General features: G+C 46.8%; 2 protein-coding genes and 1 long non-coding RNA gene across 4 annotated transcripts in view; 1 reads left to right on the forward strand and 2 right to left on the reverse strand.

Annotated features, from left to right (window-relative positions):
• LOC144488102 (uncharacterized) overlaps positions 1-25,719 on the reverse strand; it is a 69,467-nt gene that overhangs the window by 33,458 nt on the left and 10,290 nt on the right. Inside the window, exon 1 of one of the 2 annotated variants that reach the window (XM_078206121.1) lies at positions 12,365-12,479. The exons of the other annotated variant lie outside the window; for it this stretch is intronic. The gene's annotated coding sequence lies outside the window, so the exon portion shown is untranslated. Of the gene's footprint in view, positions 1-12,364; positions 12,480-25,719 lie in introns of those variants that run through there. 2 annotated transcript variants of the gene reach the window in all.
• LOC144488104 (uncharacterized) lies at positions 1,644-25,268 on the reverse strand. The gene is made up of 4 exons (XM_078206125.1): positions 25,165-25,268; positions 23,086-24,051; positions 18,680-19,128; positions 1,644-2,918 (listed from the first exon to the last, which is right to left on the reverse strand). The coding sequence occupies exons 2-4, from the start codon at positions 23,941-23,943 to the stop codon at positions 2,084-2,086; spliced, it is 2,142 nt and encodes a 713-aa protein (XP_078062251.1). The 5' UTR covers positions 23,944-24,051; positions 25,165-25,268; the 3' UTR covers positions 1,644-2,083.
• Positions 14,582-22,951, forward strand: LOC144488105 (uncharacterized). The gene is made up of 3 exons (XR_013496536.1): positions 14,582-14,788; positions 17,454-17,542; positions 22,344-22,951. It is a non-coding gene; the product is annotated as an uncharacterized LOC144488105 (long non-coding RNA).

Below are 25,719 nucleotides of genomic sequence, written 5' to 3' on the forward strand. Positions count from 1 at the left end.
GAAGATGGAACTGAAGGCATTGTTGCTAAGTTTGCAGATGATACAAAGATATGTAGAGGGGCAGGTAGTATTGAGGAAGCAGAGGGGCTGCAGAAGGACTTTGATGGGCTAGGAGAGTGGGCAAAGAAGTGGCAGATGGAATACAATGTGGAAAAGTGTGAGATTATGTACTTGGGGAGGAGGAATGGAGACATCGACTATTTCCTAAATGGGGAAATGTTTCAGAAATCAGAAGCACAAAGGGACTTGGGAGTCATTGTTCAAGATTCTCTTGAAGTTAACGTGCAGGTTTAGTTGGCAGTTCGAAAGGCAGATGCAATGTTAGCATTCATGTCAAGAGGGCTAGAATACAAGAGCAGCGATGTACTTCTGAGACTGTATAAGGCTCTGGTCAGACCCCATTTGGAGTATTGTGAGCAGTTTTGAGCCCCACATCTAAGGAACGATATGCTGGTCTTGGAAAGGGTCTGGAGGAGCTTCACAAGAATGATCTCTGGAATGAAGAGCTTGTCGTATGAAGAATGGTTGAGGACTCTGGGTCTGCACTCATTGGAGTTTAGAAGGATGAAGGGAGATCTTATTGAAACTTAGTGGGAAAAAACTAGAGGGCACAACCTCAGGCTAAAGGGATGATCCTTTAAAACAGAGATGAGGAGGAATTTCTTCAGCCAGAGAGTGGTGAATCTGTGGAACTCTTTGCCACAGAAGGCTGTGAAGGTCAGTTCATTGAGTGTCTGTAAGACAGAGATAGATAGGTTCTTGATTAATAAGGGGATCAGGGGTTATGTGGAAAAGGCAGGAGAATTTGGATGAGAAAAATATCAGCCATGATTGAATAGCGGAGAAGACTCGATGGGCCGAGTGGCCTAATTCTGCTCCTGTGTCTTATGGTCTAAGCTCACAACTCCTTGATTAAAATAAGACACAAGATCCTTCATTCCCCTTCATTATAACTTAAACTTTTTTTAGCCAACTTCCAAGGCCTGATTTTATCGGAAACATCAAGTCTTTGTTGATTTAAAATCCCAAACATGTTGCCAGCTGCAAAATCTTTGTTTTAGCTAATTTTAGCTCATTCTGAGTAAATATTCTCACCAGGTCCTCTGTTGGGGCCCTGCTAAGCAGCTTTAATGGTTCATGATTGCAGAAACTGAGCAGTCACAGGAATGTGGTTAAGATAGTCCAGTCCCACAATGCCTCACATTCAATCTGCAGTCCTTCAATTATAACAGAATATGTGGCTGTATGTAGCTGCCTCGGCCATGGTCAACCCCAACACTGCCTTCCTGAACTGCTACAATGCCTGAGGTGTAAGTACACCCACAGTGCTGTTAGGGAGGGATTTCCAGCTACACATTCCACACTTTCACTAGACTGTAGGTGGATATCAGATTGAGGTATTCCATTCAACCACACCCAAGGTGAGTTATTCCAATTCTGTTATTGTCCAGGACAATATATTCACAATATCATTAAAACAGAAATTAAACATTCCCATTTGATTTCAGGTATTAACATATTCTGTTAGTTTGTTCTTTATTGTCGATGTCAGGCTGGGGTTGTTTCCCTTGGAGCAAAGGAGGTTGAGGGGAGATTTGATAGAGGTGGACAAGATTCTGACAGGTTTAGATAAGGTGGACAAAGAAAAGCTGTTCCCATTAGCTGATGAGACAAGGATGAGGGGGACACAGATTTAAGGTTTTGGATCAGAGATGCGTGGGGGTGGGATGTGACGAAGAATATTTTGATGCAGCGAATGGTAATGAGCTGGAACTTGCTGCCTACGAGGGTGGAGGAAGTGGAGACAATAAACAATTACAAAGGAAATTGGATGGGCATTTGAGGGGATTTCAAACAAAAATAGTGACTCTTAACTTCCTCACACCCTGTCACTCTGTGATCCTTGTGAAATTTGGTAACACGACTCAAAGAGCATCAGCCCACTGGAGGCAAAGTCATGAGACCGGCCAGTCCAGCAGAAAGAAACCCTCCGACCCTCCCCATTGACCAACTGTGAGAATGAACAAAATGCAGTCCTGGATGTAATTGAGAGCAGAAACAATAACAGAAACAACCCCTGGAATCACTCGTGAACTTGTTGGTGTCTCAGCAGGGCGGATGAAAGACTGAATCTCTTCTCACACACAGAGCAGCTGAACGGTCTCTCCCCAGTGTGAACTCGCTGGTGTATCTGGAGGTGGGAGGACCGAGTGAATCCCTTCGCACATTGAGAGCAGGTGAACGGCTTCTCCCCAGTGTGAACTCGCTGGTGTGTCAGCAGGCTGGATGACTGAGTGAATCCCTTCCCACACTGAGAGCAGGTGAATGGCCTCTCCCCAGTGTGAACTCGCTGGTGTATCTGCAGCTGGGATGACTGAGTAAATCCCTCCCCACATTGAGAGCAGGTGAATGGCCTCTCCCCAGTGTGAACTCGCTGGTGTGTCTGCAGGTGGGATGACCGACTGAATCCCTCCCCACATTGAGAGCAGGTGAATGGCCTCTCCCCAGTGTGAACCCGCTGGTGTGTCTGCAGGTGGGATGACTGAGTGAATCCATTCCCACACTGAGAGCAGGTGAATGGCCTCTCCCCAGTGTGAACTCGGTGGTGTATCCGCAGGTGGGATGACTGAGTGAATCCCTTCCCACACTGAGAGCAGGTGAATGGCCTCTCTCCAGTGTGAACTCGCTGGTGTGCCCGCAGGTTGAATGACTGAGTGAAACCCTTCCCACACTGAGGGCAGGTGAATGGCCTTTCCCCAGTGTGAACTCGCCGGTGTGACTGCAAGCTGGATGAACAAGTGAATCCCTTCCCACACTGAGGGCAGGTGAACGGCCTCTCCCCAGTGTGAACTCGCTGGTGTGTCCGCAGGCTGGATAAATGACTGAATCCCTCCCCGCACTGAGAACACGTGAACGGTCTCTCCCCAGTGTGAACTCGCTGGTGTGACTGCAGGCTGAATGACTGAGTGAATCCCTCCCCACACTGAGAGCAGGTGAATGGTCTCTCCCCAGTGTGGTTGCGCCGATGAGCTTCCAGCTCTGATGGGGCTCTGTATCTCTTCCCACAGTCCCCACATTTCCACGGTTTCTCCATGGTGCAGGTGTCCTTACCTCTCTCTTGGGTGGACAATCAGTTGAAGTCTCGTCCACACTCACAACACGGGTACAGTCTCTCCCTGCTGTGAATGGTGTGATATTTATTCAGGCTGTGTAACTGGTTAAAGCTCTTTAGTTAGTGCACTGGAACACTCTCACTCGAGTGTGGCAGTGTGTTGCTGCTTTTCCAGTCACACTGACATTTCAAATCTTTTCAAATGAACAGACTGGACAATCATTTCTCCTTCCAGATTCAAAGTCCGATGATATTCAGCTCCCAAGGAATATGACTCTGTCAGATCTAGACGTGACGTTTGAGATTTCGGCCTGTGATTCCTCTTTCAATATCCTGTAAAACAGGTTGACAAAAGTCATCAGTGTCAGTACAGGATAGAAATTCAGAACAGACAATTCTAGTTTCTATGGAACATTCTTTCCTATTTCAGTCCCAAAAAGCTGTAAATTTCCATCCCACACACTCTCCCTCCATTCTCACTCTGCTGTATCTAATATTCACCCTCCCAATTCTCCTGAAGGTGCTGATTGAGGCTGATTGACAGATCCATGCTCACTGCTTCCTGTCCTGGACACAGAGACCATAACAAATAGGAGCTGCAGTCGGCCATTTGGCCCATCGATTCTTTTAAACTATTCAATGAGATAATTCGTTCATCTACCTCAGCATCATTCTCCCCACACTAAACCCATATCCCTTGATATATTCAATATCTAGAAACCAATCAATCTCTCTCTTGCAAGTAGTTGATGACTGAGGCTTCACTGTCCTCAGGGATTGAGAATTCCAAAGCTTTCCCACATCCTTGAGTGAAGAAATCCCCCCACGTCTTAGCTTTTGCTCCATCTTCTTGTCTGTTCCCCATAACCCTTGACACCCTTGTCAGTCAAAGATCTGTCTAACTGGAATATATTCAATGATCCTCAGCCTCCACTGGTCCCTGTGGAAGAGAAATCCAAAAGACTAACAACCCTCTGAGGGAAGAGATGTCTGGAAATATATAACGTAGCTACAGTTCCATATTACAAGATATTCAGATCCCAAGGAATATGGCTCTGTCTAGACGTGACGGTTGAGATTTTTGCCTTTGATTCCTCATTCAATATCCTATGAAATGAGTTTGCAAAAGTCATCACAGTCATAGAATCATAGAAACCCTACAGTGCAGAAGGAGGCCATTCGGCCCATCGAGTCTGCACCGACCACAATCCCACCCAGGCCTTACCCGCTAATCCCTTTTTTTTTTTACCCGCTAATTTACCCGCTAATCCCTCTAACCTACGCATCCCAGGACTCTAAGGGACAATTTTTAACCTGGCCAATCAACCTAACCCGCACATCTTTGGACTGTGGGAGGAAACCGGAGCACCCGGAGGAAACCCACGCAGACACGAGGAGAATGTGCAAACTCCACACAGACAGTGACCTGAGCCGGGAATCGAACCCAGGACCCTGGAGCTGTGAAGCAGCAGTGCTAACCACTGTGCTACCGTGCCGCCCCTGTCAGTATAGGATAGAAATTCAGAGCAGCCAATTCTAGTTTCTATGGAACATTCTTTCCTATTTCATTCCCAAAAAGTTGTAAATCTCCATCCATATCTATGGATTCTATTTAAAAACGAAAGTGGATGGGCATTTGAAGGAAATAAACTTTCAGGAGAATGGGGATATAGAGGGGGATTGGGACTGGAATGTTATACAGAGAGTCAGAATGGACTCGAGTTACCGAATGGATTCCTTCTGTGCTGTAATGACTTTATGACTGGAAATGTATAACATCGCTATAGCATTATATTACAATGCAAGAACTAATAATAAAAGTATTTTATTACAGAAACATAAATAATATATCTAATCTGGGTACCATATAATAACACTAGACAGATCTCTGTCCTATATTAACATACTGTCCCCTTAAATGTCAGCCATCTCCTGGGGAAAGCTGCCCTTTAATGTGAACATGAGGAAAAAGACCATCCTTTTCGACAGACAAATAAATGTGTCAAGCTGAGGGAGCAAAGGATGTTCACCAGGCTGATTCAGGGAATCGCGGGACTGATGTATGAGGAGAGATTGACCAGGTTAGAATTGTTTTCGTTGGAGTTCAGATGAATGAGGGGGGAATCTCAAAGAGACTTATAAAATTCTAACAGGTCGAGACAGGATAGATGCAGGGAGGATGTTCCCGATGGAGTCCAGAACCAAGGGTCACAGTCTGAGGATTCAGGGCAGACCATTTAGGACGGAGGTGAGTAGACATTTCTTCACCCAAAGAGTAGTCACCCTGTGGAATTCATTACCACAGGAAGTAGTTGGTGCCAAAACATTGAATGTATTCAAGAGGCGGCTGGATAAAGCACTTGGGGTGAATGGGATCACAGGTTATGGGGAAAAAGCAGGATTAGGCTACTCAGTTGGATGATCAGCCATGATCATAATGAATGGCGGAGCAGGCTCGAAGGGCCAAATGGCCTCCTCCTGCTCCTATCATCTCTGTTTCTATATCAATGTCTTTAAGAGAGAGAGAGAGGGAGACCTGGGCCAACCTTTCCAGAGTCTGCAGCCTCCCTGGATTCACTTCCTTTCCCTTCAGTTGCTGCAAGTCCCCAATTTCCCCCAGAATGAGAAAAGAAATGGAAAGGGGGAGAAAAGAAAGTGTGTTACTCACAGATGTTGGCCTCTTTTAGGTCAAAACAAATAAACAAACTCAGATTAAGTCAGGACAAAGTAAAAGGGGCAGCTCCCCAAAAGGAGGGAGAACAGTCCGAACAGAAATCAAAGTACAAAGGAAACTTAAAAACATCAAATTAAAATGTGATTATTAGGGTCGATAACGCACCCCAACCCCTGCGGTGCCCAGCGGGCGCGGAAGGCGTCAACCGCGCCCGTGGACACCGCATGCTCCCTCTCCAGGGACACCTGGCCGCGAACGTAGCCGCGGTAGAGGGGAAGACAGTCAGGATGGACGGCCCCCTCGATCGCCCGCAGCCTGGACCGGTAAATGGCGCGTTTCGCCAGGCCCAGGAGCAGGTTCACGAGGAGGTCGCCATCCCGACCCCAACAAAAAGAAAGTGCAACCTAAGACACAAAACATAGACATGGTTCACGGACTTCACAAGGCCACAGAAGGGGCAAGCTTCATAGCCCGTGAACCAGTGAATCCTACGGTTGTGCGGAACTGCTGCATGCATCACCCTTCACCCCACGTCCCCGATGTAATTGGGGCAATCCCTCCATAGAGGGACCTCTACGGAAACAAGGCCCGCCAAGGTGTATCCGGGCGACAGGCAAGGAGGCGGTAGTGGAAGGTGTGCAGCAGCAGCCCACACAGGAAACGCCTCCGCGCGGTAGGAAAAGGCACGGAGGACATTTCCACGAGGCGGCTCAGGCTGTGGGGCACCTGACCCGAGGAGGAGGGTTGAAGTTTTGGGCCAATGTGGAATTCTGTCCGAACAGGGGAACGCTCGGGCGGGATCCCACCGCACGCCTGCGCCGCCTCGAGTTTGCGTGCAGTTTCGGGGCCGAGCACGACCGTCCTAAGGTCTAGGATGGCTTTGGCCGTGTGCCGGACGGTCGTCCCCACGCGCTCAGCCAGCACGCGGGGGCCCATCCAGCCCGCTCCTCCGCCATCGAGCACGTCCCCGATTCTGGTCACCCCGGCGTCCACAGCCCTCCTCTCCGCCAGCCACCTGAAGTCATACGGCTGGAGGAGCGGATTCCTGAGCAGCGGCTCTCGCACGAGAGCCGCTACTCCTGACGGGGGAGAGCTGTGTCGCGAGGCGACCGTGTTCCAGACGGTGAGGAGGTCCTGGTAAAAGATGGGCAACTCCTGCAGGGCGGTCGAAGCACGCCCCAGTTCGATATGCAGGAGCTGCACGTCATAATTGAGGCCGTGCCAGTGGCAGAAGAAATATGGCACACCATTGTGGAGGGGGCTCAACGTAAAGGTACCTTTAGCGGAAGGTCGCTATCTGAGTGCGGAGGCACACCAGACCTTGTCCGCCCTCCTCAAGCGGGAGATACAGAACCGCAGCAGGGACCCAGTGCAGTCGATTGCCCCAGAAGAACCGCAGGAGGGTACTCTGGATATCGGTGACAAAGCCAGGGGGAGGGGTCAAAGGGACCAGCCGGTACCACAGCATGGAGGCGAGCAGCTGGTTTATGACGAGAACCCGCACCCATGAATGGTCACAAACACTCACCTCTGAAACAATTTAACTGATTTTAATATTAAAATCTCCTGCTGGAGCCTGCAGCTGGAAAGATATCAGAAGCATTGGCATCAGAGAAAAATCTCCCAGTTGAGGAAATCCCCGGGGAGCGGGGGTGATGTCACTGTGCAATTGTAAGTATGTGATGAGATCACAGACAGGAACACAGAATACCTGGGTCTGTGCAAACCAGTGAACACCACACATTATGGAGGATGTGAGGCTCCTTGACAGGGTGCAGAGCAGATTTATCAAAATGGTTTCAGGGATGAGGAATTATAGTTACAATGTTAGGCTGGATAACTTGGGGTTGTTCTCCTTGGAGCAAAGTAGATTGATTGAGGTGTACAAGGGTACATGGAGGTGTCAAAGTTTACATGCTCTGTTTACACGTGTACAAGCTCTGACTATGGGTCATCCAGTCTCGAAACGTTGGTTCTATTCTCTCTCCACAGATGCTGTCAGATCTGCTGAGATTTTCCAGCATTTATTGTTTTTATTTTCCTTTCTTTTTCCTTCTCTGCCACCGCTCTGCCTCATCAATAAGACATTGGGACTCAGGGTTGATGCAGTTTGATGGACAAGTTGTCTCCATTCTGAGCACTGGGGAACAAGCCCCTCCCACTGATTGACAACATTGCCCTCTACAAACATGGCGGCCGCACGTGCGCACTGCTGCCTATTGCCCCCAATAAAGATGGCGAACGTTAACCCTGGACGAACACGAGGAGCTGCAGCCTTGCTCGGTACAAACTGGGTCCGGGAAGTTCTCTTCCGCGGTTTGCGGCTTACACAACATGCTTATGCAGCGTTTCCACCCACCTGGACGATCCATTGCTCTCTCCGTACCTCCAATCACCTCTAACAGATTTCCGAGCCCACAGCAAAAGCCGTTTCCCATCGCCATTACTCATACTGCGCATGCTCGAGTCAAAGTTGGCCCCGCCCCTCGTTCGCTCCGATTGGTTGGAGGACCGACCGTTCCATGTCGGTCCTCCAGCACTGTCCCCTCTTCCCATTGGTCCGCGCTGCCGTCAATCAGCCGGGCATTGTGACGGTGATTTGCTGCTTGTCCAATAATAACAGTAAGAAGTTTAACAACACCAGGTTAAAGTCCAACAGGTTTATTTGGTAGCAAACGTCACACAAGCTTTCGGAGCCTCAAGCTCCTTCTTCAGGTGAGTGGGAATTCTGTTCACAAACAGGGCATATAAAGACACAGACTCAATTTACATGAATAATGGTTGGAATGCGAATCCTTGCAGCTAATCAAGTCTTAAAGGTACAAACAATGTGAGTGGAGAGCTTCCACTCTAAACACGTTAAAGAAGCCATCCCCGACGGACACGCCCTCCGTATACACAGGATCTGCTCGGATGAGGAGGATCGCAACAGACACCTCCAGACGCTGAAAGATGCCCTCATAAGAACAGGATATAGCGCTCAACTCATCGATCGACAGTTCCGACGCGCCACAGCGAAAAACCGCACCGACCTCCTCGGAAGACAAACACGGGACACGGTGGACAGAGTACCCTTCGTCGTCCAGTACTTCATCGGAGCGGAGAAGCTACGGCATCTCCTCTGGAGCCTTCAACATGTCATTGATGAAGACGAACATCTCGCCAAGGCCATCCCCACACCCCCACTTCTTGCCTTCAAACAACCGCACAACCTCAAACAGACCATTGTCAGCAGCAAACTACCCAGCCTTCAGGAGAACAGTGACCACGACACCACACAACCCTGCCACAGCAACCTCTGCAACACGTGCCGGATCATCGACACAGATGCCATCATCTCACGTGAGAACAGCATCCACCAGGTACACGGTACATACTCTTGCAACTCGGCCAAAGTCGTCTACCTGATACGCTGCAGGAAAGGATGTCCCGAGGCATGGTACATTGGGGAAACCATGCAGACGCTGTGACAACGGATGAATGAATACGACTCGACAATCACCAGGCAAGACTGTTCTCTTCCTGTTGGGGAGCACTTCAGCGGTCACGGGCATTCGGCCTCTGATATTCGGGTAAGCGTTCTCCAAGGCGGCCTTCACGACACACGACGGCGCAGAGTCGCTGAGCAGAAACTGATAGCCAAGTTCTGCACACACAAGGACGGCCTCAACCGGGATATTGGGTTCATGTCACACTATCTGTAATCCCCACAGCTTGCCTGGACTTGCAGAGTCTCACTGGCTGTCCTGTCTGTAGACAATACACATCTCTTTAGCCTGACTTGATGCTGTCTCCACTCACATTGTTTGTACCTTTAAGACTTGATTAGCTGTAAGTATTTGCATTCCAACCATTATTCTGTTAATTGAGTTTGTGTCTTTATATGCCCTGTTTGTGAACAGAATTCCCACTCACCTGAAGAAGGAGCTTAAGGCTCCGAAAGCTAGTGGCTTTTGCTACCAAATAAACCTGTTGGACTTTAACCTGGTGTTGTTAAACTTCTTACTGTGTTTACCCCAGTCCAACGCCGGCATCTCCACATTAGTAATAACAATGACAGAGTCTCAGTGTAACAATGACACACACAGGCTCCAATTCATTCAGAGTGGAGATGGGGCACAGAGACAACACAGCAAAGCACTGACTTACTCTGAGTGTAACAAATACAATGTTAAAATATTTAGAGTCACGTTGCAGTATGTTAGTGAACAAAGCATTAGATCCAATGTAATGGTAATACAGTCAGTATCTCGTGCACCATAACCAAAGTTTAGGTTTCATTTGATAGTGTGAGTGAGTCGTGGTTGATTGATATAATGTGTTTAGATTCCGATGTGTGTTACTCTGCCACTGTCATTATCGGACAATAACCTGTCTGTTATTCCAATTCTGCTGTATTTTACAACGGCAGTTTCAGTGTCTCTGAGGTCATTTTAACTGCAGGTAATCTGACATTAAGGGAGACAAGAGGCCCAACAAACATTTGATTATAATAGGAGGACAAAGTGCAAGGGAACAATGATATTTTAAGGTGTCTGTGTTATGGTGAGTGTCACTGGGAGGTGAGTGATAAAATACAAGTGGAAACATCATGACAGAGACACATGTGACTGACTCGGCCTGACTGAGAGCTGTTATACTCGAGGCGAGAATAATGAGGACATGGGAAACTCCAGGGATTTCTGATATCTGAGGTGTATCTGTTAGAGGAACTGAAAATAATCAGTTCCTCCTCATGGTTATCTCCAGTTCTCAAGTTACACAGACACACAGGAAAGAGATCTGACAGCTCATCAAACCCAATATTTTAATCTTCTGTTTGAGACACATTATAATCGAAAAGATCAAATATTAAAACCTGAGGAGAGATACATTCAGAATGTCACAAAGATGAGTGAACTATCTAATTAATCCCATTCACCATAACTTTGCCAATTTATCCTCTGCAAGTATTTATCCAATTCCCTTTGAAAGCTACTATTAAACTTGCTTCTAGCACCTGTCAGTTTGTGCATTCCAGATCATATCAAGTTATTGTGTAAAACATTCTCCTTAACACCCCTTCCAATTCTGTTGTCAATTAAATTAAATCTCTGTATCCTCTGCTTACAGACCCTCCTGCACCGGGGAAATCGATTCTCTCCATCGACAAACCCTCCTGCTGCTGGGAGATAATTTCTCTCCATTGACATTATCATAAATCATTTGTCATTTTAAACACCTCTATTAAATCTCCCCCAGCACATTCCCTGATCTAAGATGGATAACCCATGTTTTTCCTGCCCTGAAGAATTATATGGACTCAAAATGTTAACTCTCTGAACAGATGCCGCCGGACCTGCCGGGTTTTTCTGCTTTTCTCCCTGTTTTTCCCTCTGTAATCAATCAGAAACTCTCCCTGATTTTGAACATCTTGATCAAATAGGAACACACAAAGCCTGAGAAAGATACAGAGGAAAGGAGAGACAGAAAGACTGAGAGAAAAACTGAGAGAGATTTTAAAAAGCAGAAAGATGAGGTGGTCAAAGATAAAAGCTGAGAAACAGAGGAAACAAGCAATACAGAGAGAATGATATACAATATAAGGGAGCAGGCTATCAGTTCCTGGCTATGGGGAGCAGAGGCACGTCTCTGTCCTGTATTAGTTTACTGTCCCCTTTAATATATTTCAGAAATTAGATGGGCACATAAAGGAAATAAAGTTGCAGGGGAAAGGTAATATAGAAAGGGAATGGGACTGACTGGATTGTTCGACAGAGAGTCGGCATGGATTCGAGTTACTGAATGGACTCCTTCTGCGCTGTAATGACTCGATGAGTGGAAATATATAACATAGCTTCAGTGCTACATTACAAAACGAGAAATAATAATAAATGTACTTTGTTACAGAACCATAAATATTACACCAAATCTACAATATAACAACACAAGGCATATCTCTATCCTATATTAATTTATTGTTCTTTTAAATGTCAGCACGGCACGGTAGCACAGTGGTTAGCACTGCTGCTTCACAGCTCCAGGGTCCCGGGTTCGATTCCCGGCTTGGGTCACTGTCTGTGTGGAGTTTGCACATTCTCCTCGTGTCTGCGTGGGTTTCCTCCGGGTGCTCTGGTTTCCTCCCACAGTCCAAAGATGTGCGGGTTAGGTTGATTGGCCAGGTTAAAAAATTGCCCCTTAGAGTCCTGGGATGTGTAGGTTAGAGGGATTAGCGGGTAAAATATGTGGGGGTAGGGCCTGGGTGGGATTGTGGTCGGTGCAGACTCGATGGGCCGAATGGCCTCCTTCTGCACTGTAGGGTTTCTATTCTATTCTATTCTATTCTATCACCTGGGGAAACCAGCCCTTTAATTGTGAACATGAGGAAAGGGACCTTTTAGCCAGACAAATCAGCGTGTCAAGCTGAGGGAGCAAAGGATGTCAATGTCTTTAAGAGAAAGAGAGACCCGGGCCAACCTTTCCAGAGTCTGCAGCCTCCCTGGATTCACTCCGTTTCCCTTTAGTTGCTGCAAGTCCCCAATTTCCCCCAGAATGAGAAAAGAAATGGAAAGGGGGAGAAAAGAAAGTGTTTTACTCACAGATGTTGGAGACAGAAGAAGTTTGAGTCTGTCTGAAGCGCAATCTTCATTCAGAGAGAGAGCAGCAGCAGCTTTGCTGGGCAGGAATGAGCAGCTGAACAAGCTCATTGTCCACTTCCGCATTCAGACAATGGGGGAGCTCTGATTGGCTGGAGGACCAGAGAACGTCCGGTCCTCCAACTTTCCTTTGGCCAACATATCAGCAAGAAGTTTAACAACACCAGGTTAAAGTCCAACAGGTTTATTTGGTAGCAAAAGCCACACAAGCTTTCGAGGCTCTAAGCCCCTTCTTCAGGTGAGTGGGAATTCTGTTCACAAACAGAACTTATAAAGACACAGACTCAATTTACATGAATAATGGTTGGAATGCGAATACTTACAACTAATCCAGTCTTTAAGAAACAAAACAATGGGAGTGGAGAGAGCATCAAGACAGGCTAAAAAGATGTGTATTGTCTCCAGACAAGACAGCCAGTGAAACTCTGCAGGTCCACGCAACTGTGGGAGTTACAAATAGTGTGACATAAACCCAATATCCCGGTTGAGGCCGTCCTTGTGTGTGCGGAACTTGGCTATCAGTTTCTGCTCAGCGACTCTGCGCTGTCGTGTGTCGCGAAGGCCGCCTTGGAGAACGCTTACCCGAATATCAGAGGCCGAATGCCCGTGACCACTGAAGTGCTCCCCAACAGGAAGAGAACAGTCTTGCCTGGTGATTGTCGAGCGGTGTTCATTCATCCGTTGTCGCAGCGTCTGCACAGTTTCCCCAATGTACCATGCCTCGGGACATCGGATGAGGAGGATCGCAACAGACACCTCCAGACGCTGAAAGATGCCCTCATAAGAACAGGATATGGCGCTAGACACATTGATCAACAGTTCCAACGCGCCACAGCGAAAAACCGCACCGACCTCCTCAGAAGACAAACACGGGACACAGTGGACAGAGTACCCTTCGTTGTCCAGTACTTCCCCGGAGCGGAGAAGCTACGGCATCTCCTCCGGAGCCTTCAACATGTCATTGATGAAGACGAACATCTCGCCAAGGCCATCCCCACACCCCCACTTCTTGCCTTCAAACAACCGCACAACCTCAAACAGACCATTGTCCGCAGCAAACTACCCAGCCTTCAGGAGAACAGTGACCAAGACACCACACAACCCTGCCACAGCAACCTCTGCAAGACGTGCCGGATCATCGACACAGATGCCATCATCTCACGTGAGAACACCATCCACCAGGTACACGGTACATACTCTTGCAACTCGGCCAACGTTGTCTACCTGATACGCTGCAAGAAAGGATGTCCCGAGGCATGGTACATTGGGGAAACTATGCAGACGCTGCGACAACGGATGAATGAACACCGCTCGACAATCACCAGGCAAGACTGTTCTCTTCCTGTTGGGGAGCACTTCAGCGGTCACGGGCATTCGGCCTCTGATATTCGGGTAAGCGTTCTCCAAGGCGGCCTTCGCGACACATGACAGCGCAGAGTCGCTGAGCAGAAACTGATAGCCAAGTTCCGCACACACAAGGACGGCCTCAACCGGGATATTGGGTTTATGTCACACTATTTGTAACTCCCACAGTTGCGTGGACCTGCAGAGTTTCACTGGCTGTCTTGTCTGGAGACAATACACATCTTTTTAGCCTGTCTTGATGCTCTCTCCACTCCCATTGTTTTGTTTCTTAAAGACTGGATTAGTTGTAAGTATTCGCATTCCAACCATTATTCATGTAAATTGAGTCTGTGTCTTTATAAGTTCTGTTTGTGAACAGAATTCCCACTCACCTGAAGAAGGGGCTTAGAGCCTCGAAAGCTTGTGTGGCTTTTGCTACCAAATAAACCTGTTGGACTTTAACCTGGTGTTGTTAAACTTCTTACTGTGTTTACCCCAGTCCAACGCCGGCATCTCCACAACATCTCAGCAGCAGGTCAAAAGGTTGTCTCCCCCCCGCACATGCACATCTTCCCCTCTCCCTTGGACATGCGCAGTCCCGGGCCGAGGGAGGGGGCGATCAATACGCGGCTTCTCGCTCTGGCCGGAGCCGTCAGCTGGTTGCCTGGAAACCGTGGCTGGAAGAGGTGGAGGGGGAGGGGGAACAATGGGTGGGGGCGGGGCTCCCGGGTCCGCGCGCCCGGGCCTGCGCACCGGAGACGTCATCGCGGAGCAGAACGATTCCTATTGGCTGATTTAGGCAGAGCTCTATTATGGACGTCACAATGCGGAAGTTGTCCAAACTCCCTCCTCTGGGCAACATCTGGGAGGAAATCAATGTTTCCCCCTTTCCATTTCTTTTCTCATTCTGGGGGAAATTGGGGACTTGCAGCAACTGAAGGGTAAGGAATTGAATCCAGGGAGGCTGCAGACTCTGGAAAGGTTACAGATGAAGACCGGATTCAGGAACAGGACTAGGCCCAGGTATATTTTTGTTTCTCTCTCAAAGACATTGACATTTTTTAGTTCCCTCAGTTTATCTGGCTAATAGGGTAGCCTCTTACCCAATGTTCACAATTCAGTTTTCCCAGAAGAGGGCTAACATTTAAATCAACAGTAAATTTGTATGGGAGAGAGATATGTTATTTATGATCCCATATTTTTTGTCTTGAAATATACAGCAGTGTGGCTGCTTTATCAATTTCCAGTGATGCAGAGATTACAACATAGAAGGAAATGCATTTGGCAACTTAAATCCATGCTAACTCTCCATGGTAGCCATGATGTGGAGATGCCGGCATTGGACTGGGTTGGGCATAGTAAGAAGTCTCACAACACCAGGTTAAAGTCCATCAGGTGAGTGACCTGAGGAAGGAGCAGTGCTCCAAAAGCTCGTGATTCCACATAAACCTGTTGGACTTTAACCTAGTGTTGTGAGACTTACTGAACTCTCTGTGGAGCAATTTGGTCAGTTCCATTCCCTTGAGTTCTACTTCACATTGGAATGGATAAGAGTTCCAGATGAAGTGAGACTGGGGTGGAGTCGGGCGATATCACTGAGATGGGAATAGGCGGTTTTGATGATGATGTGGCAATGTGGTTGGAAGCTCATCTTGGGGTGAAATATTTCACCATGGTTGTGAACAGTTTGGTTCAGCCTCAGACAGTTACCAGGAAGATAGAGTTGCTGGCGAGGGAGTGGAGTTTGTAGTGGGGACTGAAGACAATGGGTTCAGTCTTCCCAGTGTTTATATGAAAGAAGTTTCAGTTCTTTTAGTACTGGATGTCAGACAAGTCAGGATTGTGTGTGAGTTGTGGGGAGAGAAACTCTGAGGTGATGGCGTTCACATCTACCTGCTACCTCGGTCCTTCTAGGTGGTGGAGGTTGAGGGTTTGGGAGATTCTGTCAAAGTTCTCATTGAGTTCTAGATGTATAAAATCCCTCTCCTTCACCCCGGCCCCTTCTACTTCTCTCTGTCTCCACTCAGTGCCCAGATTCTTATCTAGACCAGGTGCCAGATTTCCTTTCTTGACAGACATCAGCATACCACTTGGGTTTTTATGACAATCCAGCAGCTTTCCTCCATGTCTGTGTGGGTTTCCTCCAGGTGCTCTGGTTTTCTCCCACAGTCATGATGTGGAGATGCCGGCATTGGACTGGGGTAAACACAGTAAGAATTTTAACAACACCAGGTTAAAGTCCAACAGGTTTATTTGGTTACCAATTTGTGTTTCTCCCACAGTCCAGAGATATGCAGATTAAGTGGGTTGGCCGTTTCCCCTTAGTGTCCCAAGACATGTAGGTTAGATGGATTAGCCATGGTAAATGTGTGAGGTATGGGGATAGGGGCTCTGGGTAAGAGACTATGTGAGAGAATCGGTGCAGACTCACTGGGTTGAATGTCCTCCTTCTGCACTGTAGGGACTCTATGATAATGTGGGAAAATGTGAAACTGTTCATTTTAGAAGGGAGATCAGGGGAGTATTTAAATGGGGGAAAATTCTGTAAAGCTGCAACACAACAGGACTTGGGGGACTTCTGCACAAAACACAGAAACCTAGCACACAGGTGCAGTTGGTAATCAGGAAGCCTAATAGAATGTTGGCCCTTATTTCAAGTAAAGTAAAGTTTATTCATTTGTCAGAAGTAGGCTTACATTAACAATGCAATGAAGTTACAGTGAAAATCCCCTAGTCGCCACACTCTGGCACCTGTTCAGGTACACTGAGGGAGAATTTAGCATGATCAGTTCACCTAACCTGCATATCTTTGGACTGTGGGAGGAAACTGGAGCACCCGGAGGAAACCCACGCAGAACCGGGGAGAATGTACAAGCTCCACACAAACAGTGACCCAAGCCAGGAATCGAACCCGGGTCTTGGCGCTGTGAAGCAGCATTGCTAACCACAGTGCCACCGTGGTTGGAGTATATGAGTAGGGAAGTCTTGCTGCAACTGTACAAGGTACTGACGAGACCATATCTAGAGGACTGTGAGCAGTTTTGGTCTCCTTATTTAAGGAAAAATATTATTTCATTGGAGGCAGTTCACAGTAGATTCACTTGGATTATCCCCGTTATGGAGGGATTGTTTTATGAGGAAAGTTTAAACAGGTTGGGCCTCTCCTCATTAGAATTTAGAAGAATGAGAGGTGATCTCATTGAAGCATGTCGGATTCTTAAGGGAGTTGACAAGGTAAATGCTGAGCGGATGTTTCCTCTCATGGGAGAGTCTGGGACCAGAGGGCACAGTCTCAGAATAAAAGGTGCCAATTTAAGACTGAGATCAGGAGCAATTTCTTCTCCCAGAGGGTTGAGAATCTTTGCAACTCCTTGCCACAGAGAGCTGTGGGGGCAAAGCCCTTGTGTATATTTTTGAACAGTAAGGAAATCAAGAGTTACGGGAAAAGGGCAAGAAAGTGGACATGAGACATGTCAGATCAGCCATGATCCTATTGAATGGGTGACATTCAATCCCTTCCCTGCAGGACATCAGTGAATCACTTGGGTTTTTATGACACTCCAGAATTTTCATGGTCACTTTTTCCCGGTGCCGGTCCCACAAATTACCAGATTCATTCAGCTCAATTTCACAACCTGCCTTTGTGTTTTTGTGGGTTCTCTCTCACTTTTTTTTCTTTTAAATTCAGTGTCACAGAGTTTTAGAAGAGGAGGATTTGCAGTCAGGAATCTTCGAACAAACATCACATCAGGATCTGACGGAGCTGCCCAGTTAACGGTAACTTGATTATCATTCGGATTTTAAACATTGAAGGAAAAAGCATTGTTCACAGTAGATGAAACTGTTCTCTGTGTGGACGCGGCTTCAGTTGACCATCTGGCCTCAGGAGCTACAAATATAAACATCCTGGGGAGGAACCATGGAAGAGTGAGGACAGTGATGAGGGATTCAGTTACCCGTCTGAGCTGGAAGCTCATCGGGTACCGGGGAGAGGCCGTTCACCGGCTCTGTGTATTGGACTGATTTCACTCCATCAGCCAACCTGTTGGCTCACTGACATATTCACACTGGGGGGAGATTGTTCAAATGCTCCAGAGATGGAAAGGGATTCATTCAGTCATCCCACCATATGACACACAAACGTGTTTGCACTCTGGAGTGATTTTGTTAATTACCCAGATTACGAGAAGAGCTGTAAAAGTTCCAGGGAAGTGATATCCTATCAACGTGTCCACACTGACGAGAGACCGTTCAGGTGCTCTCACTTTGGGACTGAGTTCAGGCGATTATCCCACCTCACAGTGCGCCAGCAAATTCACACTGGGGAGAGGTTATTCCTCTGCTCTGACTCAGTTGAAAAAAATTACAAGTAAATCACTATTTGCTATAGACCAAAGAAAGATACTTTATTAGAAGAGTAAGGGTCACAAGGTAAAACAAGCCAAGTTCCAGAATATTAAACATCCAGCCCAGTTACAGAGATTGTAAACATCAACTGAAACAAACCCAAACTATCAGAATGAACAGAGTTCAGTCTTGGGTGTCATTAACAGCAGCAACAGCAGCAGAATCCAATCCCAGTAATCACTGCTGAACTCGCCGGTGTGTCAGCCAATTAGATGATCGATTGTATCCTTCTCACATGTGGAACAGGAGTCTGGTCTCTCCCCAGTGTGAACTCGCTGGTGTGTCCGCAGGTTGGATGAATTACTGAATCCTTTCCCACACTGAGAGCAGGTGAATAGTCTCTCTCCGGTGTGAACTCGCTGATGTATCTGCAGGTGGGATGACTGAGTGAATGTTTTCCCACAATAGGAGCAGGTGAATGGTCTCTCCCCAGTGTGCAATCGTTGGTGTCTCTGCAGATTTGATGCATAAGGAAAATGCTTCCCACACTCAGAGCAGATGAACGGCCTCTCCCCAGTGTGAACTCGCTGATGTATCAGCAGATAGGATGAATCAGTGAATCCCTTCCCACACTCGGAGCAGCTGAACGGTCTCTCCCTGGTGTGAATTTGCTGGTGTCTCTGCAGGTTGGATGAATTACTGAATCCTTTCCCACACTCAGAGCAGATGAATGGCCTCTCCCCGGTGTGAACTCGCTCGTGTGTCTGCAGGTGGGATAACTGAGTGAATCCCTTCCCACACTCTGAACACGTGAACCATTTCTCCCCGGTGTGAACTCGCTGGTGCATCAGCAAGTTGGATGATTCACTGAATCCCTTCCCACAATCGGAGCAGGTGAATGGCTTCTCCCCGCTGTGAACTCGCTTGTGTGTCTGCAGGTGGGATGAACTTGTGAATCCTTTCCCGCACTCGGGGCAGGTGAATGGCCACTCCCCTGTGTGAACTCGTTTGTGTGTCTGCAGGGAGGATGAATGAGCAAATCCCTTCCCACACTCCAAACAAATGAACGGCCTCTCCCCAGTGTGATTACATCGATGAGTTTCCAGTTGGTGTGAGAAATTGAATCCTTTACCACAGTCTCCACATTTCCACGGCTTCTCCATGGTGCTGGTGTCCATGTGTCTCTCCCAGTTTGACAGTCAGCTGAAGCCTCATCCACAACAAAACACCCGAACGGTCTCACCCCAATGTGACTGGTGCTGTCTTTTCAAGCTGTGTTGGAGTTTTTTTCCACAGTCAGTTCACTGGAACGCTCTCACTCCGATCTATGTGCGTCCATGCTTTTCCAATCACATTTATGGTTGAAATCTCTTGAAGCAGAAGAACAGACAAATATTTCTCTTTGTAGATTCCAAAGGCTGATGTTGTCCAGGTCCCGATGAATGGAGTTAATCTGTCAGATCACCATGAGTATTTGTTTTGAGATTTCTGTCTGGAAATCCTCTTCTGATATCCTGTAACACGAATTTCCAAAATTCATCACTGTCAGTGCAACTTAGAAATTCAGAAAAGACAATTCCAGTTTTTATAGAAAATTCTTTACTTTTCCCCACTATTCTTACCCTGCTGTATCCCACTATACACCCTCCCAATTCTCCTAAAGGTGCCAATTCATGTTGGTTAACCAATCTATGCTCATCACTTCCTGTTCAAATGTGTGTAATATGCAGCACTCATTACTTGGTTGGAGATATAGTGGGGTCAGCGAGTGATCATGATCTGGAATTGGATGCCCACGGATCTGGTGGCAATGAAAGCAATTAAAGATTTCAAACTGAAATTGGAGGCACACTTGAAGGAAATAATCTTGCAGGAGAATGAGTAGATGGAGGGGCAATGGGTCTGACTGGATTGCTCTACAGAGAGTTGACATCGACTCCTTCTCTATCGGAATAACGATGCCTGGAAATATATTAACATAGTTACAATGTTCTCATAGAAACCCTACAGTGCAGAAAGAGGCCATTCAGCCCATCAAGTCTGCACCGACCACAATCCCACCCAGGCCCTAACCTCATATCCCTACATATTTACCCACTGATCCCTCTAACCTACACATCTCAGGACACTAAGGGGCAATTTTAGCACGGCCAATCAACCTAACCCGCACATCTTTGGACTGTGGGAGGAAACCGGAGCACCCGGAGGAAATCCATGCAGACACTGGGAGAATGTGCAAACTCAACACACACACTGACCCAAGGCCAGAATTGAACCCAGGTCCCTGGAGCTGTGAAGCAGCAGTGCTAACCACTGTGCTACCGTGCCGCCCCATTCTATTACAAGACTAGAATTATAGAATCCCTACAGTGCAGAAGGAGGCAATTCAGCCCATCCAGTCTGCACTGACCACAATCCCACCCAGGCCCGATTCCGTAACCCCACTTAATGACCCTGCTATTCCCATAGTCACCAGGGTCAATTTTACCACGGCCAATCAACCTAACCCGCACATCATTGGACGAACCTGTATTAGAGATATTAAAAAGGCACAGCACCATGTGTTTGACACAAAGCCAATTTATTTGACTATTATCCACAATATTAACACCTATAAATGGACTGTTGTTTATTAACAGCAATGGAAACAGACCCATTCGAACATAATAATTAGGAACAGGGGGAGGCCACTCGGCCCCTCGAGCCTGTTCCGCCATTCAATAAGATCATGGCTGATCTGATTGTAACCTCAACCCAACATTCCTGCCCACTACCCTCACCAATAATCTTCCATCTCCTTGTTAATCAGGAGACTATCTTGCTCTGTCTTCAAAATATTCCAAGATTCTGCTTCCTCTGCCTTTTGAGGAAGAGTTCCAAAGATCCATGATCCTCTGAGAGAAAACACTTCTCCCCACCTCTGTCTTAAACACATTTTTAAACAGTGTCTCCTTGTTCAAAATTCTCCTGCAAGAAAAAAAAAATCATCCTTTCCACATCAACCCAGTCAATAGCCCTCAGAAACTTAAAAGGTTTCAATCAAGGCCCCTCTTACTCTTCTAAACTCCAGTGGATACAAGCCTAGACTCTCCAATCTTTCCTCATAAGACAACCTGCCTATTTCTGGTATTAGTCTGGTAGACATTCTCTGAACTGCTTCCAATGCATTTACATCTTTCCTTAAATGAGGAGTTCAATACTTTAACAACACTCCAGATGTGGTCTCACCAGTGTCCTGTATGACTGAAACATAAACTCACTCCTTTTGTAACCAATTTCCTCACAATAAACAATGACATTCTATTAACTTTCCTGATTACTTGCTGTACCTGCATTCCAGCCTTTTGTGATTCATGCACTAGGACACCTCTGAATCTCAGAGCTCTGCAACCTCTCACCATTTAACGTTTTTTAAAAATTTGGCAGGAATTCCTGCCAAAATTGATAATTCCACATTTGCCCATGTTATACTCCATTTGCCAAATCTTTGCCCACTAGCTGAACTTATCTACATCCCTTTGTGGCCTCCTTACATCCTCTTCACACTTACTTTTCTACCTTTGTGTCCTCAGCAAATTTAGCGACCATGCTTGCATCCAAGTCATTTATATAAGTTGTTAAAAGTAGAGGTCCCAGTTCTGATCGCTTTGGCACACCACTCGTCACATCCTGCCAACCAGATAAAGATCCATGTGTGCCAACTCTGTTTCCCGTTAGCTTGCCAATCTTCTTTCCATGCCATATTACCCCCACACAGAGATTCTATTTTCCACATTAAGCTTTGATGTGGCAGCTTATCAAATGCATTTTGGAAATCTAAGTACAGTACATTCACCTTTGCTGCCCCATTATCCAATATATAAAGTCACCATCTCCCAGATGTCCCCTTGAGAGGGAGAGCTGACTGGTGGTCACTTAACCTGAGGATCATAAATTCATAAGATATAGGAGCAGAATTAGACCATTCGGCCAATCGAGTCTGTTCCACCATTCGATCATGGCTGATAACCTCCTCATCCCCATTTTCCTGCCTTCTCCCCATAACCCTTCAACCCATTACCAATTAAAAATCTGTCCAACTCCTCCTCAAATTTACTCACTGTCCCAGCATCCACCACCCTTTGGGACAGCGAATTCCACAGATTCATAACCCTTTGGGAGAAGCAGTTTCTCCTCAACTCTGTTTTAACTTTGCTGCCCCTTATCCTAAGGCTATGACCTCTCATCCTAGAATGCCCCAGAAGAGGAAGCATCCGTTCCACGTCTGCTTTATCCACACCTTTCATCATCTTGGATCACCACACCTCAGGTGAGGGGCAAGATTGAGGAGACGGCACCTTCATGAATAACCTTGGTTGGCACGAGAATTGAACCTGTGCTGTTGGTGTCGCTGTGCATCACAAACCAGCCACCCGGCCAACTGAGCGAACCGACCCCCTTTATCCAAAGTATATGTGACTCCTTCAAAGAACTCCAATAAATAGGTTGAATATGATTTCCCTTTCTCAAACCGTGCTGACTCTCTCTGGTTGTCTGAATTTTTCTCATTCTCATGATATCTTTAATAAAGCTTTAATATTTTCCCTACATCAGGTTTTATATTAAGTGGTCTTTAGTTTCCTTTTTGCCTCCCTCCTTTTTTTGAATAAAGGAGTTACATTTGCTACTTTGCAATCTACTGGAATCTTCCTCAAATCTCGCGACTTTTAGATAATTAAAATGGTGCTATTTCCTTCCATGTTCAAAATTCTCTGCTGTTCAGGTTACAATACATTGTGCAATTCCATCCAATCCTGATCTGATGTTTTGTGCAAGTTTCCTGACCCCAAATCCTCCCCTTCCAAGACCAATTATATCAACACCTATAACAGAGCTGGAGTCACTTTTCAATTCAGCAGAAACAGACCCAAAGGTACATGATTCAGTCTGAACACGAAAACAGCAAAATCCAATCACAATAGTTACTTGTGAACTCGCTGGTGTCTCAGCAGATTGGATGACTGACTGAATCCCTTTCCACACTTGGAACAAGTGAACGGCTTCTCCCCGGTGTGAATTCGCTGGTGTGTCAGCAAAGTGGATGAGTGAGCAAATCCATTCCCACACTGGGAGCAGGTGAAGGGTCTCTCCCCAGTGTGAGTGCGCTGGTGTACAGTGAGTTGAGATGATTGCTTGAACCCAGTCCCACAGTGAGAGCACCTGAATGGTTTCTCATCAGTGTGAACACGTTGATGGTAATGCAGATTTACAGAATTTTTAAAGCATTTCCCACAGTCTGGACATTTAAAAGGTCTCTCATCAGTGTGAATCCGCTGGTGTGTGAAGAGGGTGGCTGACTGAGCAAATCTCTTCCCACACTGGGAGCAAGTGAATGGCCTCTCCCCAGTGTGAATTCGCTGGTGTAATGCGAGGTTGGAAGACTGAGTGAATCCCTTCCCACACACAGAGCAGGTGAACGGCCTTTCCCCAGTGTGGATTCGCTGATGTTTCAGCAGATGGGATGAGGCACTGATTCCTTTCCCACACTGGGAGCAGTTGAATGGTCTCTCTTCAGTGTGAGTTCTCTGGTGTATATGTAAGCTGTTTGACTGAGTGAATCCCCTCCCACACTGGGAGCAGGTGAATGGTCTCTCCCCACTGTGACTGCGCCAATGAATCTCCAGCTGGGAAGGGTAATCGAATCCCTTCCCACAGTCCCCACATTTCCACAGCTTCTCCCCGTTGCGACTGCAATTATGTTCCGAAAGGCTGGATGATTGGTTGAAGTCTTGTCCACACACAGAACACGTGTACAGTTTCTCTTCACTGTGAACGGTGCTATTTCCTTCCATGTTCAAAACACAATGATATTCAGGTTACAACAAATTGGCTAACTCCATCAGGTTTTGATATAATATTTGGTTTCAGTTTCCCAACTGCAAATCCTCCTCTTCTAAACCCTGTGAAATTGATTTAAAACAGAAAAAAGGAAGTGAGAGAGAACCCACAAAAACACAAAGGCAGTTTGTGAAATTGAGCTGAATGAATCTGGTCATTTGTGGGGCTGGCACTCGGAAAAAGTGATCATGAAAATTGCTGGATTGTCATAAAAACCCAGCGGGTTCACTGATATCCTTCAGGGCAGGAAATCTGCCACCCAGTCTGGACACAAGACTCTGGACACTGAGAGAAGACAGAGAGAAGTCGGAGAGGTCAGGGTGAAGGAGAGGGATTTTGTACATTGACAACTCAATTAGAACTTTGACAGAAAGTTTCCCAAAATCTCAACCTCCACCCACCTAGAAGGACCAGGGTAGCAACTAGATGGGAACACCATCACCTTCAAGTTCCTCTCCAACTCACACACCAACCTGACTTGTCTGACATCCAGTACTAAAAGAACAGAAATTTTTTTCATATAAACACTGGGAAGACTGTACCCATTGTCTTCAGTCCCCACTACAAACTCCACTCCCTCGCCAGCAACTCTCTCCCTCTTCCTGGCAACTGTCTGAGGCTGAAGCAAACTGTTCACAACCATGGTAAAATATTTCACCCCAAGTTGAGCTTCCAGCCACATTGCCACATCATCATCAAGACCGCCTATTTCCACCTCAGTGCCATTGATCAACTCTACTCCAGTCTCAGCTCCTTTGGAACTCTCATCCATTCCATTGTGATGTGAAACACAGGGGAATGGGGATACAGAGAGGGAATGGGACTGACTGAATTGCTCCACAGAGAGTTGGCATGGATCTGAGTTGCCAAATGGATTCCTTCTGTGTTGTAATGTTTCCATCACTGGAAATAGATAATGTTGATACACTGCTATATATTTTAAGACAAGAAATAGGAATTGGAAATAACATAGTATATACCATGTAACTACATTAAACATATCTCTCTCCCATACAAATTTACTGTTCATTAAAATGTTAGCCCTCTCCTGAGAAAACTCCCCCTTGAATTATGAACATTGGGTAAGAGGCCATCCTATTAGCCAGATATATAAACATGTCAAAGTGAGGGAGCTGAAGGATGTCAATGTCTTTGAGAGAGAAAGAAAAAGATACCTGGGCCTAGTCCTGCTCCTAATTCCGATGTTCGTCTGTAACGTTTTCAGAGTGTGCAGCTCCCTGGATTCACTTCCTTTCCCTTCAGTTGCTGCAAGTCCCCAATTTCCCTCAGAATGAGGAAAGAAATGGAAAGGGGGAAACATTGATTTCCTCCCAGATGTTGTCCAGAAGCGGGAGTTTCACTCTGAACCTCGTTGGCCAACTTCCGTATTGTGACGTCACAATGGAATCTAGCCTGAAATAGCCAATAAGAATAAGTCTGTACCGATGTGACGTCATGGAGTTCCAGTGCGCAGGCCCGGGCGCGCAGACATGGGAGCCCCTCCCATTGATTCCCCCGCCCCCTGCCATCTCCTCGAGCCAAGGTTTCCCGGCAACCGGCTGGCGGCTCCGGCCAGAGCGAGAAGCCGCTCGGTGATCATAGAAATCATAGAAACCCTACAGTGCAGAAGGAGGCCATTCGGCCCATCGAGTCTGCACCGACCACAATCCCACCCAGGCCTTACCCCCACATATTTACCCGCTAACCCTCTAACCTACACATCCCAGGAC

This window comes from Mustelus asterias, unplaced genomic scaffold (genome assembly GCF_964213995.1).
Source record: "Mustelus asterias unplaced genomic scaffold, sMusAst1.hap1.1 HAP1_SCAFFOLD_1290, whole genome shotgun sequence".
In the NCBI taxonomy this organism is placed as follows: Eukaryota; Metazoa; Chordata; class Chondrichthyes; order Carcharhiniformes; family Triakidae; genus Mustelus; species Mustelus asterias.